The sequence below is a fragment of the Loxodonta africana genome, chromosome 22 (assembly GCF_030014295.1).
Source record: "Loxodonta africana isolate mLoxAfr1 chromosome 22, mLoxAfr1.hap2, whole genome shotgun sequence".
In the NCBI taxonomy this organism is placed as follows: domain Eukaryota; kingdom Metazoa; phylum Chordata; class Mammalia; order Proboscidea; family Elephantidae; genus Loxodonta; species Loxodonta africana.
The window spans coordinates 43,300,860-43,321,602 of NC_087363.1; the positions used below are offsets into that span (position 1 = coordinate 43,300,860).

The 20,743-nt window shown below is 49.8% G+C and overlaps 1 protein-coding gene across 10 annotated transcripts in view; it reads left to right on the forward strand.

Annotated features, from left to right (window-relative positions):
- SRGAP3 (SLIT-ROBO Rho GTPase activating protein 3) overlaps positions 1-16,588 on the forward strand; it is a 335,902-nt gene extending 319,314 nt beyond the window's left edge. For 5 of the 10 annotated variants that reach the window (XM_064274983.1, XM_064274985.1, XM_064274984.1 and 2 more), the window contains 4 exons: positions 1,943-2,123; positions 3,497-3,646; positions 5,772-6,099; positions 8,348-16,588. In XM_064274983.1, the coding sequence (XP_064131053.1) occupies positions 1,943-2,123; positions 3,497-3,646; positions 5,772-6,099; positions 8,348-8,761 (1,073 nt within the window). In that variant the 3' untranslated portion in view covers positions 8,762-16,588. The remainder of the gene's footprint in view (positions 1-1,942; positions 2,124-3,496; positions 3,647-5,771; positions 6,100-8,347) is intronic. The other 5 variants (XR_010319058.1, XR_010319059.1, XM_064274982.1 and 2 more) reach the window with 5 other exon arrangements.
- The last annotated feature ends 4,155 nt before the right edge of the window (positions 16,589-20,743 follow it).

Genomic DNA, 20,743 nt, shown 5'->3' on the forward strand with positions numbered 1-20,743 from the left:
TCACACAGACCAGTTTCACTGCCCTAAAAATGCCCCATGCTCCACCTAGTCATCCCTCCCCTTACCTCCTGACCCCCTGGCATCCACTGATCTTTTTACTGCATCTATAATTTTGCCTTTTCCAGAATGTCACATTGTTGGAATCATCTAGTATGCAACCATTGCAGACTGGCTCCTTTCACATAGCAATATGAATTTAAGGTACTCGGAATTGACTCGACGGCAGTGGGTTTGGTTTTTTGGGTTTCCTAGTCTTTTGGTAGTTTTATAGCTTGTTGCTTCTTATCATTGAATAATACTCCATTGTATGAATGCACCAGTTTGCTTACCCACTCCCCTATGGAAAGACATCTCGGTTGCTTCCAATTTGTGTTATCTTTTACTCCTCATAACAACCCTTACAGATAAGGCAACTGAGGTATACAGAAGTACAGGTGTAACTTGCCCAAGGTCACACAGACAGGGAGTGACAGAGCTCGGTCCTTGAAGTACCTCAAGGGCAAGAGACATATCCTCACTGTTTAACCCAGTTGGGGCTGGCTAGAGAGGAGGAAGTATTTGATGGATAAACGTGTGTGTGGGAAGAGATATGGTTGGGCTGTAGCCTAAATAGGAACCCCCCACACCCCTTTCCACCAAAGTGACTCCATAAGCTTTGAGGAGGTCTGGGAGCCCTTCAAAATTGTGTACAACATTTTGCACAGATGGGAGTCCACATATACCATCTGTTTGACCTTCCACATTCCAAAAGGTTAAGAACTACTAAATGTGCTGTATGAGGACAAAGAGGAAAGGACTCATGAAAAACGGAAACAGAATTTGTGTTAAGGTAAACCAAAAGAAAAAACCAAACCCAGTGCCGTCTAGTCGATTCCGACTCATAGCGACCCTACAGGACAGAGTAGAACTGCCCCATAGAGTTTCCAAGGAGCACGTGGCGAATTCGAACTGCCGACCCTTTGATTAGCAGCCGTAGCACTTAACCACTATGCCACCAGGATTTCCTGTGTTAAGGTACAGAAGAAAAATAACTTTTTAGAATATTGTCTTAATAAGAACTAAAAACTGGGAACAAGAGGCACAGTGGAAAATAAGGATACAGTAACAGATTTGTGGAATGATAATTCAGGTGCCAAGCAGAGAAGAGGAATCAGAGAGGTCATGAAAAGTCACTAGGTTAATGACACTCCGTTCCCAGAGACAGGGGGCCACAGCATGCCATGATGCAGGGTCACAGGGCATTGCACCAGGGACAAGACAATGACAAGCTGGAATTGTAGGAAAACCAAAAACCAAACCCACCACTGTCAAGTTGATTCTGACTCGTAGCAACTCTCTAGGACAGACTAGAACTGCCCCATAGAGTTGCCAAGGAGTGCCTGGTGGATTTGAACTGCCAACCTTTTTGGTTAGTAGCCATAGCACGTAATCACTATACCACCAGGAATTGTAGGAGAGGGCTTATATATGGAAGCAGGGTGTGGTTAGTGAGTTTGTGCAAGCTTCCTGGGGATTGGGCGTTTTGAATAGTTCTGTAGACTAGGTATTGGGTACCTGGCCCCAGGGCAGTTAGAACTGGTCCATAGTAGCCCAGGAACCTAAGAGCCTGATAAGGGGAGTGATTGGATAGTGGACTTACCGAAGAGGAACAGACCTGCCTCAAAATTGTGTCAAGACAGCATTTTAAGAAAATGGTATTACGGTCAACTACTGTTTTATGTTTTGAGAAACCAAAGTCCAGAGAAGTTTGATGACTTGCTTGAGGTTACAGAGCAGAGTGCAGATCAGAGCCTACAACTGCAGCATCCTGAGCCCCAGCCCAAGCTGTCTTCAGCAGGTTGCTTCCTGTCCTTCCCCAGAGAAGCCAGGGCCTTCCAAGCAAGGCTCCCAGACTGCACCTCTGCTGATCTCATGGACGCTCTTTCCCTTGCTTTCTTTCTAGAAGTGGAGCAGATTGAGGCCATCGCCAAGTTTGACTATGTGGGGCGGTCCCCCCGTGAGCTGTCCTTCAAGAAGGGGGCCTCACTGCTACTGTACCACCGCGCCTCAGAGGACTGGTGGGAGGGCCGCCACAACGGCGTGGACGGACTCATCCCACATCAGTACATAGTCGTACAGGACATGTGAGTGGGAGTTGGGACCCTATATGAAAAATGCAGTAATGGGTTGGTGATGTCTGGAAGGGGCACAGGCAGGGAGGTGCTGAGTTATATGCCAGCTATTTGCTCTCCCTGTTACAATACACCTGGTCTTCTCTAAGAATGAGTTGTATCTAACTTCCCCTTAAATGGTGATCCACTTGACAGATACGCAAATTGCTCATTCTTCAGAGTATACAGACACAGCATTAGGTGCCTCTGGCCCACCATTTTGACCCATGTGACAGCCTTCAGGGCATTCATCACCCACTGCGGGTCTCAGGGTCCAGTGGATCTTGCCATGGACCTCCACCCTCCTGGGCCATTGTGTAAGCCAGTGGCCAGCCCATTGCCTCCTTAACTGCCTGCTGTGCTCCAACCCTGAGGTGGCTTCTTAAGGGATTGGGCAGAAACAACCCTCTTCCTTTCGAGTTAATAGGGCACTACTTTTTATGATGATTCCTGGGGCTAAAAAAAGACCTTGCATTCCAAATGCCTAGCCCTACCAGAAGGCCCAGACAGTCCGCACCTTCCGTTTCTTTGAAAGCTATTGAAGGGTCCAGTACATACACACCTTATGATCTCTTGTCAATCTTAGCTGGAATTAATCTGTCAGGGAAGCAGCCACCAAGCTGGATCCCAAGGGCAAGGAATGAAAGGCATAAGTTTTGATGGGATAGGGAAGGTCCGAAGCCAGAGAAAAAGCCAGGACCATACAAACTCCAAGTGTCTGCCAAAATGGAGCATCCATGGCAGCCTTCCAAAGTTCCCAGGCTCTTAGGGCAGGGGCAAGTCACTGGGAAGGACAGGGCAGTGGAAAGAGGCTGGCAGGGCACCCAAATGAGCTCAAGCCACCTCACAGTTGTCCAGAGCCGTGGGTGTGGAGATGAGGGATGGAGGGTCCTTCTTCCTCCCTTGTTTAGCCCCAAAGCATTCCTCGTGGAGCCACAGACTCAGCAGTCAACACTCAGTCCTCAACTTACAGACTTTACCTCCCCCCACCCCCACCCCCACCCCCACCCCCACCCCCACCCCCGCCGCCGCATTTCACCAATACACCCTCTAGCATTTAGCCTTGTCCTAGCCCAGAGCAGCCTGAGAGAGAAGAACAGAGGGCAAAGGGGAAGGTAGGCCTGGGCGGTGGGATAGAAGAGGGTCTCTGCTGGAGAAACTGAGTTCAGAAACGATGTTGAGGGCATGCCTGGTGCAGAGCATGGCGTGGGAAGGTAGGTCGTCCTGAGCTGTGGGCACAACTGAGCCATGAGGCACGTGTTGGTTCAGCCCCTCAGGGTGATCTCAAGGAGCCCTGGGTTCTCTGGAGGAATGCACCCCCAATTCATGTCTGTCGTTCTCCCCAGGGACGATGCCTTCTCGGACAGCCTGAGCCAAAAGGCTGACAGCGAGGCCAGCAGTGGGCCACTGCTGGATGACAAGGCCTCCTCCAAAAACGACCTCCAGTCCCCCACGGAGCACATCTCGGACTACGGCTTTGGGGGGGTGATGGGCCGGTAGGAAACTGGATTCGTTTTCCCTGCTAATGCCAGACCAGTTCATGTCTGATTGAGTGTAAGCAAGGGGGCAGGAAGGAGAGAAGGAGGCTGCTGGGGCCCAGTTTTCCCCACAAGATGTGATCTTGGCCCAACTGGGTGGGCTGGCTGGATTTGGCCCAAAAGTGCCGGATATAAAACAAGCCCATCATGGGGTAGCATCATGGAGAAGGGGGAGGAAAGACATATTGGCAACTCAGTGCTTTTATTTAAAATAATAATAATAAAAGGAGAGAGAGAGTTACAAATCAGCCAGTATTATTCCTCTCTCTCCAGTTCCTGCACCTCCTCCTCACTTTCTGTGGAAGACTTGTTATATTAAAAAAAATTAAAACTCATACGCTCCCTGGAATGCCCTACATAAACAGAAAACTCACACCCACTCATGCCGTGGGGAAAACTGACACTCAGCACCACCCATTTATTTAGTGGGAGCAGATTTTTCAATTTCTCTGCTGCCTGGGTATGGGCCAGGCTGTGTCACATGACCTTTCTAGCATGTCATTTTCAGGACGGATATAGTCCAAAGTATGTGGCTGTTAAAAAAGAAGAAAGAAAAGGGAAAAAGAAAAGAAAAGTGGACGGTCTCTGACTACTTTCTTAGTCAGATTCTGAAAGTGTCCTATCTGTGTGTCTTACCGTGGCGGGGTCATGTGATCAACACACAAGGGTAGGTACTTGGCCATAGAGCCAAGGAAGTCAGTCACAATGGAGCCTAACTATGAATTTATCTCAGCAGAAGCCCTGTTGCCTCTTTTGGGCATGCCCTCTTCAGTTCAGCAAGTAGCTCAGGGCACGAGATAGATGATAAAATTGGGGCAAAGTGAAAGGCCAGGGTAGGTAGATGAAAAAGCCATGGTCCCTGGACTTCTAAGAGGGCCAAATCTCCTGCCTCTTTTTCTCTCCCTCTTCCTTCCCTCACCTACTTTTTTCTTCTTTCTCAGTACGTCTCCTTCTCTGACACCTGTGCTTTAGTCCTGTGGGGGTGCCCACAGGCATTGCTTAGCTTGGCTTCTGGCCATACTGAACTTGGTCCCCCAGTCACAATCCATTCCTAGCACACGGCCCTCCTCCCCAGCCCTCCTTACCACTTCCAGCCTCCCCTCCCCTCACTAGTGCCTTGGGATCCTTTGGACCTCATAGGATGTGGCAGAGTCTCTTGGGTGTAGACCTGTTCATCTTCAAGGTGTTTTCATACCTGCTGAACCTCCCTCCAAGATGGGCCAGGAATAGTATGCTCATTTAACAGATTAATAAAATGATCAGAAAGAGGACCCAGGACAGCATGTGACAGAGCCAGGACAAGGACTCACCCCCCGACACACCCTTGGTCCCCTTTTCACTCCATGGAGCCTCCACAAGGAGTGAAAGATTTCCAATGCATGAAAGGGGTGTCCCATCAAGTGACTAGGAAACCCTGGTGGCATGGTGGTTAAGAGCTACAGCTGCTAACCAAAAGGCTGGCAGTTCAAATCCACCAGGCACTCCTTAGAAACCTTAAGGGGCAGTTCTACTCTGCCCTATTGGGTCACTATGAGTCGGAATTGACTCCACGGCAATGGGTTATCAAGTGACTAGTTTTCCAAGTTCTGAAAAGGCCTCATGGAAGTAGCCCTTTGCTGGGGGTGGATGACAACACTGGATTCTGTTCGACTCCCAGGGGGCTCTTGCTGTGCTTGGAGGGAGCTGGTGACTGTGGCACAGTCAAGCCTCTATACTTCAGACCCTGTAGAAGCCCGTCGGCGTCCTGGAAATCTCTGAACCGCTTAAGATTGCTTCTTGAGCTGAACTAACCACCCACAGAGTGCCCCAGGTTGAAATCTTATTGGTCTTGACTTAACCTGTAGACAAGATTTATTTTGTAATTAGCACCTCTACTGTCTGCAAATGAGGTGCTATCTGCAGTTTGTAAGCAAAGTGCAGAGTAAACTTCCGTCTGCAGCCCGTACTCGCCTTGCAGAATCCCTGAGGCTTTACTGTACCCACTCCCCAGACGGGGGTGTCGAGCGTGGCGTGGGGTGGGCTGACTCTGAGACCTGCCGGGGTTGACCTCTGCCCCTGCCCCCCACCCCCGGCTCCTTTGCAGAGTGCGGTTGCGATCTGACGGAGCTGCCATCCCCAGGCGCCGAAGTGGGGGCGACACACACAGCCCGCCCCGCGGCCTGGGCCCCAGCATAGACACGCCACCCCGGGCCGCCGCCTGCCCCAGCAGTCCCCACAAAGTCCCCCTCACCAGGGGGAGGATCGAGAGCCCCGAGAAGCGGCGGATGGCGACGTTTGGGAGCGCCGGCAGCATCAACTATCCCGACAAGAAGGCGCTCTCAGAGGGGCACTCGATGAGGTCGACGTGCGGCTCCACCAGGCACAGCAGCCTGGGGGACCACAAGTCCCTGGAGGCTGAGGCCCTGGCAGAAGTAAGGGCTAGCGAGACCCCTGAGGGGCTGCGGGAGGGGGCTGCACAGTGGACGGCCGCCTCAGCCTTCAGGCCAGGCTCAAGGCTGAGCCAGAACCAAAGCTAATTCTCTGGCTGCCCTTCCCCGCTGGCCCTCCCGGTGGCAGGAAAGCCTTGAGGGCAGCCACTAGCTGGCTTTTCTGGACTGTGCAGCTACAAAGGGGAGCTGGGGCTCAGGGGATCCAGGTAGTAGAGTTCCCACCAATTCTCTGGTCTCAAGATGTCCTTGAGGATTTAGATTTGAACCCAATTAAAGAGGTTGTTTGGGGAACTTGGAACACTACCAACAAAAGTAGTGTGTGTGAAGCTTTCTTTTGGGAGGAGGTGGAGAGCGGTCACGGTCCCCACCAGCCCCTCGCCCCACCGTGTCTCTCCCCATCTCCACGCTGGACTAATGCAAGCGCTGCCTAAACAACTCAGCTGATCTGTCTCTGAGCTTTCTCTTCTTCCGGCTCACACTCTGACAGGGTAGAGCGGTGGTGGAGGGGTGATAATTACGTCTTATTAAAGTTATGCCTTTCAGCTCATGCTGGCCTAGAGCAAACAGACAGTAGTGATGTCAGTAAATCACAAAACAAATCAGTTGCTTTTGGCAACCCCGTGTGTGCAGAGTAGAACTAAAAAAAACCAAAAAAAAAATTTCCAGGGCTGTGACCTTTAAGAAGCAGGTCAGCAGGCCTGTCTTCTGAAGCACCTCTGGATAGGTTCGAACCACCAAACTTTCAGTAAGAAGTGCAGTGCTTAACTGTTTGTGCCACCCAGGGACTACTAATAATGTGTTGTTGTGTGCTGTCCATAGAGGTTTTAATTTAAGCAGAGCAAGTGATGATAGTGCAGGCAGGCTTGATCACTGCTGGGGTGGCATGAGGACAGCATCCCCATCAGAGAAGGGGAGAGTACTTTGTCTCTCCCTTCACGAGTAAATCCCCCCACACCTACTCTTTTGGATTAAGGGGTAAAAGACCCCTTCTTAAGACTGACGATGTCATGGGGCAAGGGGTAAGTGTTATGGGGAAGCATAAAAGCCAATATTAGCTCTTAGAGCAGTAGTCCCTTAACAAATCCAAAAGGAGAGACTAGGACAATGAAGTGAGGAAGAACAGGGGACCCTGTCGGAGGCCAGACTGGAATCATCCTGGGGGGCCTGGGCATCCAAGGACCGAGAAAGGAGAGGATGTGAAAGAAGACTTGGTACAGAAAGGGACTGGCAAAGCATATCCAAAATTCTACCTTGTCAGCCTCACTAAATGCGTGCATTTTTCAGGATTAGCCTCCGTGCAGGCGGAAAAGCAATCTGTCTTGAGAAATAACCACGTTTTGTGGAGGGCGGCTTCCAGCAGTGGTCTTATTGTCCCCTAATGGCCAGTGGCTGGGCTCTGGCCCAGCTCAGCCTAAGCGGCTCCTCTTCATCTGTGTAAGGTCGAGGAGCCTCTGTACCATTCGAGGTGAGCCACAGGCTCTGGCTAGAAGGAGCTGGAAAACCACTGTCTGGCTGCTTACAAAGCCTCATCACATCCGTTCTTTCATGCCATCTTCACAGTAGACTTAGGAGCTTTCACAGACGAGGTTCAGAGCAACTGAAAATTGCCCAAGGTCACAGAGCCAGCAAGTCTCTTCTCTCAAAATTCCAGGGCCCTTTGTCCTTTCCAGAGTCCCTGGGTGGTACAGTTAATGCACCTGGCTGCTGACGGAAAGGTTGGAGGGTGAGATCCATCCACAGATGCACCGGAAGTAAGACCTGGAGATCTCCTTCTGAAAAATCAGCCGTTGAAAACCCTGTGGAACACAATTCTACTCTGACAGCATGGAGTCACCACGAGTCTGAACCGACTCTGTGGCAATCGGTTTTATACTTGCCTAATAAAATAAGAGTTTGTTCTAAATGAGATTCTGAGGCCCAGAGAAGTGAAGTAACTCGATCAAGATCACAGAACAAGGAAGCGGCAGAACTGGGATTTGACCAGGTCTGTCTGCTTCCAGAGCCCACCCTCTTAAGCAATGGTCTAAACTGGCCGTTGTAGGTCTCCTTACTGTGTAGGACATTGCACGGGGGGGTACCCACATTGATTCTCTCATTTGGTCCTAAGATGACTTGGGGGTTTAATCTCCAACCCAGCCATGAGACCACCCCCCCATCCCAAGAAGGCCACAAGCTGACTAGCACCCAGGCCTCTGGACTGTGTAATGACCAGAGTTCTCTCTGTCCCCAGGACATCGAGAAGACCATGAGCACGGCCCTGCATGAGTTGCGGGAACTCGAGAGGCAGAACACGGCCAAGCAGGCGCCAGATGTGGTGCTAGACACCCTGGAGCCTCTGAAGAACCCGCCGGGCCCCATCAGCTCGGAGCCCGCCAGTCCTCTGCACACCATCGTCATTCGCGACCCAGATGCTGCCATGCGCCGAAGCAGCAGCTCCTCCACCGAGATGATGACCACCTTCAAGCCAGCCTTGTCCGCCCGCCTTGCAGGCGCCCAGCTGCGTCCGCCCCCCATGCGGCCAGTGCGGCCGGTGGTCCAGCACCGGTCCAGTAGCAGCAGCAGCTCGGGCATGGGCAGCCCAGCTGTGACGCCCACTGAGAAGATGTTCCCCAACAGCTCAGCGGACAAGTCAGGCACCATGTGACCTACAGGAGGGGCGGCACCGCTGTGGCCCACTGTGGCGCACCATGGCCTAGGGTGGCCTCTGGTGGCCTCCACTTCCTCCCCAGTGCCCTGGCCTAATGGGAAAGACCAGAAGGCCAACCTGGGAGGCTGTGTCTGTGCAGAGCTGAGGCCAAGGGCATTCGCCGCAGCTCGTGTTCAGCCATGTGGATCCAACGGACCCCTCGTGTGTAAACAGACACCCCAAGGAGGGCAGGAGCAAGAGCAGCCCCAAATAGAGTGTTTCCTCAGATTGTGGCAAATGTTAACTGGAGTCTCCCACATAGTGTCACTGGAAAATTATTCTCTCTACGTACATACATATGCACATATATATGTGTATGCATATATGCATACACACATATATGTATGTATGTGTCTGTAGGTGTGTGTATATATATATATTTATGCATCTGTATACATATACTAGATCTGGACACACATGCTAAATGTATATAGTATCTCCTTTTTCTTTTTATGAAACTTAGATTTACCTCAGACTCATGCCACCAAACATCTCCCGCTGAGTGATTTGGTGGGACTTGCAGGGACTTTTCTGGGAGAATCTAGAGGCCCACAGTAACTGCGAATGAAGCAATACACCACTCACCTGCAGAAACAGAACAAAAACACTCTCCCACTGTTTTCAGAGTTGTGGCCTTCCAGAACAGTCTGCCCCTGAAGGAAGGGTGGGGCAGGCGGTACCCCAAGCAGGCTGCTCCTAGAGGCGGGGAACCCTTCATGGAAAACCCCCTTCTGCCCCACAGACCCTGCCCTTCCACCCGGAGGCCAAAGGCCAACTGTACCCCCCAAAGCACGGGAGGAAGTTGGCGAGAAGAACCCCAGACCATGGACCCCTTGTGTTTGTACGTAGAAGAAGAGGGCAATGAGAACCTAAGCCCCATCATAGCACAGTGTTATGTGTGGTTGGAAAAATAATAACGATACAGTGGTGTGGAAAACTTCGAAACCTAGAAATGCTGTAGGAATAAACCCTGTGGCAACCATAGAGCTTTAACTTCTACCGTTTTCAAAATATTTGATTTCTTCTTTTCCTCTTTCTACTAATTATACTGTGTCAGATTTGGAACTAAACAGGCGAGGAGGCTTTGAGTCCATCTAATTTCCTGTCAGGCCTTGAAGACTTTGGCTGGTGCCCTGTTGCATGAAGCGCTTGAGCCTAAAGCGCCCAGCTCAGACCAGGGGCTGAAGAGGGGGGATCCGACACACTTTCTGAATAGAGACCACCATCGCAGTTGAGTTTATGCAAGTGAAATACCCTCCCTCACTCCCTCCCCTCCCCCCATCAAACCCTCCAGAGCATTTAATGTAGATGAATATGGTGATGAGACAGGTGGGTGATCTTCAGAAATAATGAGCAAGGCTTCTGCCTCCTGGCAGGGAAAGGGCCTTCTGGTCCGTTCTGATTTGAATGTGTTTTACTTCCTCTTTTGATCTCTTGACTTTTGTTTTCTAGAGGTAGCCTGTTTCTGGATAATGGAATGCAGGTGCCTCCTGTTCTAACGGGACGTTTTGACTTACTGCCTCACGGCCAAGCCAAGGGTCTCCTTCCCACTGTACTCAAGCTGCATCTCTTTTTCCTCTCTCAAGGCCTCTGCATGTATCTCCATGGCTGTGGTTTGGAGTCAAAATCTTGTATTAGTCCCAGCCCTGCCACTCAGGAACTGGGTGACTTGGAGCATGGCACTCCACCTCACTGAGCCTCAGTTTCCTGCTCCATAAAATGAGAATAATAAAGATAAAATGGTGATGTAAGTGAATGAGCTTTGAAAATTGGAAAGCATTGTACAAACACCTTTGCTCTTGTTATTATCATTAGCAAGGTTAGTCTTTTAGCTCACAAACACACCTTTTGAAACTTCCTAATGGTATTTGAGAAGTGGGTGGTGGAATTTCCCTACCAGCTTAGTAAGAGCCCTGAAGCAGAGCCCTACAGATAGAGTGACCTCACTGAAGCTTGAAATCCCCTCATTAGCGTTGCAACTCACTGGATTCAGCTTTGTCCTCTCCTCTGGTTCTCTTTAAAAAGGCAGATACACCCCAGAAGGTGGGGCCTTTAAGAGACTGGTACCTGGGTGTATAGGAATTGCAGTCATTCTGCCATGCCTGAAAGCGCCAGCATCGAGACCACATGGTGAAGGCAACAATTGAGAAAGGGCACAAAAAGAATGGCAGGGGGAGGCCAATGACAAACTTGACCTTCCTCGTTTCACCTAGAATGAACCCCTCTCTTATAGCTCCTGGAGATGAAAGGGCCTTCAGCTGGGAGCCCTTTGAGCAAAAAGATATTAGTCCATTTTACAGCTTAAGAAAGCAAGGCTTTGGGATGTGCGGTGACTTGCCCGAGATCTCATGGATAGCCTAGGGTGGACTGTCTCAGGCTAGTGAAGTCATTTATTTGCAAGGATGCTATGCTGTCCATCCAGAACACAAAACTTCTCGTTTCTACTCCAGAGATACTGTCTGACCTTAAATCTAGTAATCTCCCACGTCATGTCGTGTTCTCTGCCCTGACTACCAAACAAAAAGTGAAAATTTGAGTTGACTAATCTGTTGCCTGATACATGTAACACCAGTCTCTGAATGGACTAACTTTATTATCCCTTACTAGGAATGAACCTGCCTTCCACCGACTCACACCACCATGGCAGAGCCTTAGCTGATTTCTCTAATCACCCACTTTTCCATTGGGAAGTGGTTGATGGCCTCACATTTAGGAGAGCTCGCACATTTAGGAGGTGGAGGACGTGTCCCCACTCACCCAGCCCCTGATCTGAGCCCTGATGCAGAGCCAAATGGAACGCTACACCCCTGCTGCTCACCTTCTCACCCAGCGCTATGCATGTCTCCGTCGCCCTCCACGTGTGTTCAATCCCATCGGCGTTCCCGGGCATTGGCATCTCCTCCTGACTCCTGCCTGTGTTAGTCCACTATATATTGGTGTATTTGCTTCAATGCTGGAAAGTGACTGTTAAAATGTGAAACTGTAATTTTTAAAAAGGTTACAATTAAATTATAGCCAATGCCACTCACCAAATCTTTGCACCTAGTAGATAGATCAATGTAAAAATCAATACCGAAACTTAACTGTACAGTGAGTATGGGGGGAAATGTAGTAACCTAGTTAGTAGTCCTCAATATAACCAATTGTACAAGGGGAAGTGGTGTTTACCTACTTGTCCATCGCCATCGCTGAAAGCTGTACTGATGAGTTAGTTGATAACTTGCTTCACAGAGTGATTTCTTTCCTTAAACTTTGACTTGCCCTGAGGTCAAGCCTTTCGTCTCTACGTGTAACCGATGTTCAGTCTCTTTTAGGAATGAACCAGCAAGATGTTCATTTAAAACTGACCAAAGACAGTTAATTCCTGGTCCAGTTTCTTGGGCCTCATGGCCCAGCTGCTGCTGAAGACCACCAGTGGCCAACGTTTCTGGGATAAAATTGAGAACAAGCCGTGCTTCCTACCCCACTCTCCTTCCCCCGTTCTTCCCCTTTCCTCTTAAAGAGCTGCTCTGAACTGTGGGATTCTGTGAATACTCTTGCCTTTCCTTGTTTTCAGTGCTAATGATTTCTCACCTCGAAGCGCCTTTTGAACCCTGAACAGAGCGCACAATTGGAGGGAATAGTGGGCTTGGGAATTAGACTTGGAAGTCTTTTCTCTGAGGTCACCAGGCCAGAGGTCAGAAGACAAATGGATTCCCAAGGGATGAAAGGTTCCTGTTCACTGAAGAAATCAGAGTGGGAAGAGACACAGGGAAATCGAGCCATCTTTTGGCTACCGGCTGGAACCAGCAGTTCAGAGATCTGCCTTATAAACATTTCAGAACTGGTTTGCGGTACACAAAGGGGAGCCGGTGTAGGGAAGGGCCTTTATGTGGGCTTTCTTCTCTGTTGGAGTCCCTTGGAGTGCCTTGTTGGGTATATTTCTTTCTCATTCAGGAGGCATGGATACGGAGGCCTGCCCATGACCTGGTCGTGTTTTGGCACTCAGCGCACGTACACGGCTGACGGAAAACCATCACAAGGACTAATGGTTTTTCCTCTCAGTCTTTCTAGTCCTAACTTTTCACACATCCAGATACTTCCAACCTAGGGCAAATGCCCCATTCTCCTGAGGAACCCAGAAAGAAGAATGGCTGGCTCACAACCATGGTGGTGGGCTCTGTTGGACTTGGAGGGGACGAGGAGGAAAAGGCAGAAAGGGGTGAGCCGAGGTGTAGCTGATTTTCTGCTATGCAGAGCTAATGCTGACGTTTCATGTCAACTTCCCCGGTTCTCTGGGGGTCTCCTCTTTCCTGAGCAGCAATGTAGAGAATCCCCCACGTACCCAACGCTGCCCAGGGGAGCTGCAAGAAGGGACTTTGCTGTCAGGTCTGAGTCCTCCTGGCCTCTCTGGGGTTGATCTGCCCGTGTCCCACTGTCCCATCTTCTGGGACTGGCTAAATGGCCGTCGCTGCCCCTCACCGACCCCTCCTTTCTGTGGGAACTGCCCCAGGCAAATCACAAAGCTTCTGTTCCTTGAACCAGAACAACTAGAGTGCACTTTTCCTTCCTTGGCTGGGAGTAGACCCTGGCTAGAGTTCTGCTCTGGCTCTCTTGCCCAGCAGTGTGACTGTTTACATGGTTTGGCAATAGGTTTGATTCTGATTGCTTCAGAGTGGCTGGTCTATTTCGTTCTGTTTGGTTTCTTTCTTCCCCAAATTGTGTCAGGAAAAACAAATTGAAACCACCCTAGGAAATTGCTGGTTGCCTGTCCCCAAGTGATGACAAGTGTTGCCCCCTCCTGGATATTGTTTCTCTACCTTACGACCAAACTCCTGTCCCATAGAGTGTCTGACTGGTTCCTCTGTCGCGTATTCTGATGGTGCCTGCTGGTTTGACGTGGAGCTTTCCTGTGAAATAAAACAGCTTAACTTTTCTCAGATGTGCTCTGGTGGCTTTTTGAAGGGGCAAGTGCCATGGGGGCGGAGGGACCTTAGGGGGGGTGTGTGGTGTGTTCCTGCCTTCCTGTCCTTTCTGTCTGTGTGTTTTCCCCAGCCTCTGCCTCTGCAATGCCCTTTAGCTCAGAACCAGCAATGTGAAGGCCAGGGCTATGTAAGGGGCAGACTGCTTCAACTGTAGAGCTAATGGTAGGAGGTAACTGCCTGGTGACTGCTGGGAAAGCAGGAACTGGAAATGTCAAAGCCATGGCAAATGGGAGCAGGAGCTGTTGTCTTCTGAAAGGGTCTCCAGAAGTTTAAGACAAATCACCAGGGGCCATAGGGTATTGACTTCCAGTGTGAAGGCATAGGTAACATTTCAGTATTCATGGTCCATGCATGCATGATACGGCCTCTTGGACTTTTTTTGTCTATGTTTATGTGCCTGTGTGAATAGTTAATGATTATTTGTGTCTGTCCCAGGCACTAAATTAAGTCCCGTACGTGCTTTTTCTCATCTAATTCTCAAAACAGCCATTGGAGGTAAGTACCGTTATTATGGGCATTTGGTGGTTCAGTGGTAGAATTCTCACCTCTCATGCAGGAGACCCGGATTCGATTCCTGGCCAACGCATCTCAGGCACAGCCACCACCCGTCTGACAGTGGAGGCTTGCATGTTGCTATGATGCTGGACAGGTTTTAGCACACCTTCCAGACTAAAGTGAACAAAGAAGAAAGCCTCGGTTATCTACTTCTGAAAATCAACCAATGAAAACCCTACGGATCATAACGTTCTGACCCCAACCAATCATGGGGATGGTGCAGGACCGAACAGCATTTTGTTGCCTTGTGCATGGGGTCACCATGAGTCAGGGGCCCAGTCAACAGCAGCTAACAACAGCCAAACCTTTATTATGCCCCATTCTGCCAATGAGACTGAGGCTCTGTGTGGTCAGGTGACTTGCCCAAGATTGGGCTAGGAAGTGGGGGAGCCAGAATTTGTACCAAGTCTGTCTGACTCCAAAGCCATACCCTTTACAGTCTCTCCTCGTACATGCACGCGTAAAGGTAAAGTGCTGCCTGCCTGTCCAGGGCCTGTTCTATTTGATAAACCCGCTGGTGGGTCATTACAGAAGGGCCTCTTTGCAGAAGACAGCGGACTCTTTTCCCAGCCTCAGAGACCCAGTGATTCTCACCATAGCCATTTCTACACTCAGTGATGTCCTCTGGCTAATCCCAGACTCCTGCTATGAGACCTGCTGAGAGGCTATGCTTAGCATACAACCTGCCCTCGGTTTACCTGCTCATAACGCCAGGGCTCACTTGAGCGTGTATGAAATACCCTTTATGTGCCTGCCCCTGGTTAGCTGCTGGGGAAACAGAGGGATCAGACCCAGTTCCTACCCTCAGTTGGCTTACAGACTGATTACAAAAAATAATCGCTCCAGAATTCTGAAATCAACTTCAGTCAATATGACAACCATTATTATAACAGTGTCTGTGACCTGGAGTCCCTGGGTGATGCGGGGACTTAGTGTTGTCTCCAGACCACAGCTCAGCACTGTGTTACTCTATGCTCAGACATGCTGTTTGGCGTCCTGTAATTGCCCAGTGGCGGTGGAAGCCCCCTGCCTACACCTCCTCAGCCTTAATAAATTAAAAGTCTTGGTCCTGGTTCTCACTGACCAGAATTGAGCTACGTATGCATCCCTTAAGCTAACTGGCTTAACAACCCCTGGTTTTAAGAGTGGTGTCAACCCCACCCAAACTTTGTGTCAAGGAAGAAAAGTTCCCCAAAGGAGATCCTGGGGACTGTCCTCATTCTGCAGACTTATGATAAATAATAGATGGAGGTTTTTTCAGTCACTAAGTTTTAGAGTGGTTAGTTAGGCAGCAATAGCTAAACGATACACTAGAAAAATGCGTACGCAAATATGTTAACATTTTGCACGTGACCATGAACTTCAGGTTAACTTAACGATAATACAACTCATATTTATTGAGTGCATACTGTGTGTCAGACATGGTGCAGAGCTCTTCACTGAGTGCTCACAACCCTCTGAGGTTGCTGAGGAAACTGAAGTTCAGAGTTTAAGTCCAGGACTCCACAACTGCTGATCCCATATCCCAAACCTGTTGCTACTCTGCTATCCTGCCTGCACAATGAAACGTAGGAACTACCTCCTAGTTCAGCCTTTTCACAGCCGGGATTCTGTGGTCCCAGAGCCTGGACGTAGGGAGGTGTCCTTGCCCTGACAACCACCCAAGTCTATCCCAGCTTCTCCTGGGAACCTGTGATAGCTCTATCAGTCATCAATTCCGTTTAAAGCCTAATATTGAGGAGAGTAAGTATTATCGATGCTCTGCATTAGTGCCACACTTGTTATTATTCTTTGTGGTACAGTGGACTACTTAATATGGCCCTTCTAGCCATGCACGGTCTTATGACTCCCACACAATGATTGAGTGAGACTATGTAAATAATGTGTGGCCCACCAAGGGGATTGGATGGCCTGCTAAAAATGCAAATAAGGTACATGGAACCCCTGTGGGGTGGAACCGTGCAAATAAGGTGCATGGAACCCTAACAAGGGAATTGGTCAATTTTGCCATCCTGCTAGGCTTAAAAGAGAGCCAATTCCAGCACAGAGAGGAGACCTCACTACCACCAAGAAAGAAGAGCCCGGAGTGGAGCTTGTCCTTTGGACCTGGGGTCCCTGCACCAAGAACCTCCTAGACCCGGGAGAAAGCTGTAACACCAGAGACAGCACAAGATGGCAAGAAGTGGTGGCAGAGAAACAGTGGGAGCAGAACCAGGAGACTGGCATAAGACAGCACAGTAGGCTTCCTAGCCCGTGGAGTGAGGGGGCGACCAGTGGATGTGCTGACCCACAGAGCCAGAGAGATGACCGCCTTCAGGCAGGACACTTAGAGGCAGAGCGGGGTGCCTCTGGGCACTTACTAGCAGAGCTAAAAGTGCTTTGTAATGCTTGCCTGAGCAAGGCAGAGGTTAGGCCAAGAGGCCAAGGGCCAGAGAGAGGGTTGCCTGAGGGCACAGCTGAGAAGAAGCAGTGCTCATTGAAGAACTGTATCCTAAGTCGTTCTTGATCCTGAATTGAAACCCTGGTGGCACAGTGGTTAAGGGCTATAGCTGCTAACCAAAAGGTCTGCAGTTCGAATCCACCAGCTGCTCCTTCGAAGTCCTATGGGGCAGTTCTACTCTGTCCTATAGGGTTGCTATGAGCTGGAACCAACTCGATGACTTTAACAGTTTCCCTGATAAACCCCATAATCATGAGTATTGTCTGTGAGTTCTGTGTGACCATTGCAACAAATTATTGAGCCCAGCAGAGAAGTAGAGAGTGCTGTGGTGGGGAGGAGGGGGGACGGCTGGTGTCAGAATTGGAAAAACGGTTGGAGGGAGGAGATATGTCTGACCTCCACCCTATAGAAATCAGCCCTGGGCTGTTGCTCTTGATTCTCCTCCTCTACTGTGAAGTCAGACGAGGAGGCCTGATGACACTGTACCATGCTACTTTTACACTATTGCTGAGAACACCTACTATTGTCTCAATTTTTACTCCAGCTTTCCAAAGAACAGATAGGTTTATAGCAGGTGGGTTGTTCATTTTACAGATGAAGAAACTGAGAAACAGATGGGACCATGACTCGCCCAAAGTTCCAGTACCAGATAGAGAAAAAAAGACTCTGGCTCTCTTGACACGGGGCCCATGCTCCCTTGAACTAGCTACTCTCTTCATTCACCACCCTCCTACTCCTAAGTCCCACAGTGACTGCCTGGGTGATTTTCAGGAGCTTTAGATGTAGGTGTTCAGTGTGAAGGCTCCAGATTCAGAGACCCGAGTATGAGCCCCAGCCCTGACTTTTATTGGCTGGTTGACCTTGGCAAGTGGCAAAACCTGTCGGAGCCTCTGTTTCCTTAGTAACATGGATCTAAGAGGAGAACTACTTCCCAGGGTGGTTTGAGGTCTGGAAAGGATGACCTGCGTAACTTGCCCGGGCCATCCAAGCACTTGGCAAATGCTGCTGTGTTAGACCCTGGTTGCTCTTACTCATTAAAGAGTTCCTGCCTCATCTCTCATGCTCTCTGGATAGCAAAAGCAGGTTGTCACGCATCTGACGAATGGCTGGACCAAAAGAGCTTTAAGGGGAGAGCTGAACTAGGACTTGGCCAATTATTGTCTACCAGATTTTGAGCAAGTCTTTTCCCCAGGCTAGGCCTCAGTTTCCCCATCTATAAGTAACGGTGTTAAGGAGTTGTCCTTACTGTCTTCCAGCTCTGAGGGCTCACTCAGTGCCTGGGCAGAAGGCTACAGCTGCAGAAACACCCATGGAGTCGCCACCCATTCCTGTCATGCTGTGTGCTCTCTAAAGGAACCAGCTGTACCCCCTGAGCTCTGGCGGCTGTGTTTGGTATCATGTCACCCCACACCCTTGCTCCAACTGACTGGGCCAAGGGTGGCTGCTGACCCAAAGGCAGTTAATGGTAGACTGGTTAGTAACTTCAGTCCTTGGTAAGCTGGGCTGATAGATGGCCTTTTGAAGGAAGTTTGACCAGGAAGTAACAACAGAGCAGCAGCAAAGAAAGGCCTTCATGATGAGGAGTTGGAGGCAAGCTGGTGGCCCTTATGGACCACATAGAGGCTGAAGTCATGGAGAGGGGACCCTGTGAACATGAGAAAGGTGGTTGGTAAAGTGAGGCAAATGAAGGAGCCACCTTTGGTGTGAGTGCAAAACCACCTGGTCCACAAACAGGGTCAGAGTAACTGGCCCCATCCCTGCCTCAGCCCCTGATGTTGGCAGTCCTTACACTCAAAGTCCTTTACTTGGCCTGGGGATGGCTGCTCCTTCACATTGTGACTGTATTATGCTAAGGAGCCAGAGGGCAGAGGTCAACCTGGGCAAGTCTCAGAATGAGTCAGCCAACCCCCACCTCAAGAATACACACTTGTTTAAGGAGCGGGTGCAGTAAAGTCTCACTGAGTCAGATCCATCGTTCTGCAAGGCCAGGTCTGGCTCCCACGGGGACCTGGGGAAACACACTGCACACATGAAGGGATTTGGAGCATCTTGCTTACAAGCTGCAGGTGGTAGAGGTGCTAATTACAGAGTGAATCTTGTGTATATGTTAAGTCAAGGCCGATAGGACTCCAACCTGAGGACAATTTGTGGAGTGCTAGTTTGGGGGCGCAGTGGTTAAGAGCTATGGCTGCTAACCAAAAGGTTGGCAGTTGAATCCACCAGCCACTCTTGAAAATTCAATGGAGCAGTTCTACTCTGCCTTACAGGGTCAATATGAGTTTTAATCGACTCGATGGGAAATGGTTTTTTGTTTTTGTTTTGTTTTTTAGTTCCTCTCATGATACTTTCTTAAGCAGTTCAGACATTTCCAGGATTCTGATAGCCTTCTGCAGGATCTGAAGTATTGAGGCTTGATTGTACCTCGGAATTACCAGCTCCCTTTGGAAACTCTGGTGGTGTAGTGGTTAAATGCTATGACTGCTAACCAAAGGGTCGGCAGTTCGAATCCACCAGGCGCTCCTTGAAAACTCTATGGGGCAGTTCTACCCTGTCCTATAGTGCTGCTATGAGTTGGAATTGACTTGACAGCAATGGGTTTTCTCTAAGACCAGGAGGTGTAACTTGAGTGGGTTTCTGTTTCTTGCAGTCACAAGGAAAAAGAGAAAAGAAGGATATCAGACAACATGCTTTGAACACTTACTCTGTGCCGTATATTCTTCTAAGCCCTTTCACAAATGACAACAAACTCATTAACCCTTTCAACCACCCTACGAAGTAGGTACTATTATTATTCCCACTTTTGTTGTTGTTATTTGCTGTTGAGTCGGCTCTGACTCATGGTGACTCCACGTACAAAGAACAAAATATTGCCCGGTCCTGTGCCACCTTCACAATTGTTGGTATGCTCAAGTCCGTTGTTGCAGCCACTGTGTCTTTTGAGTGTCTTCCAGCCTATGGGGCTCTTCTTCCAGCACTCCACTGGACAATATTCGGTTGTAATCCATAGTGTTTTCACTGGCTGCTTTTCAGAAGTAGATTGCCAAGCCTTTCTTCCTTAGTCTGGAAGCTTCCCTGAAACCTGTGCATCATGGGTCACTATGCTGGTATTTGAAATACCAGTGACATAGCTTCCAGCATCACAGCAACACACATGACACCACAGTGCAACCAACTGACAGACAGGTGGTAGATTCCCACTTTACCCATGAGGAAATAGCACAGAGAGGTTACCCAACTCACTGAAGGACACACTGCCGGGAGGTCACAGAGCTCGGGTTCAGACATAGAAGTCTCACTCTAGAGCCTGGCTCTTCACCACCCCCTCCCAGGCCTGAGGACTGGATGGGGCCTTTGCAGGTGATTTCGAACAGTAAACAGTGTATAACCATGAGCTTGGCAGTCTGGGTCTGTTGGATCCAAGCTACCTCTCCCAGAGGGGCCTGTGCTGACACTGAGGGAACTGGGCAGAGACAGGTGGTCATCTGTCTGCTGCTGGCTGCTGCTCATATGGTCCACAAAGAAGAAGAGGATGAATTCAAGGCTCTCCCAGGCCGTCCTGCCCAGGCTGCCAAGGCTCTTCCTCTGACCTGTGCATATGATGTTGGAAAAATCCAGAGAAGGGAGAGGTGAGGGCGGTGGTGGTGGTGGTGGGGTGCTTCCTGGAAACACCCTGCCTAATGACTGTCCACTACCCCAAACCAAGGAGTCTAGAAATAACCCCTCTGCTGCCTCCACACGTGGAGCCCTGGTGGTACAGTGGTTAGGAGCTGGGCTACTAACTAAAAAAAAGGTCAGCAGTTTGAATCCACCAGCCACTACTTGGAAACCCTATGGGGCCATTCTACTTTGTCCTATAGGGTCACTATGAGTCTGAATTGACTCAACAGCAACAGGCCTTCGCATGTGCCCCTGCAGCCGGACCCGCCCCTGGAGCGGCTGGAAGAGGAGAGGCACCATAGAGGGGTGTGGAGAAGGAGTTAG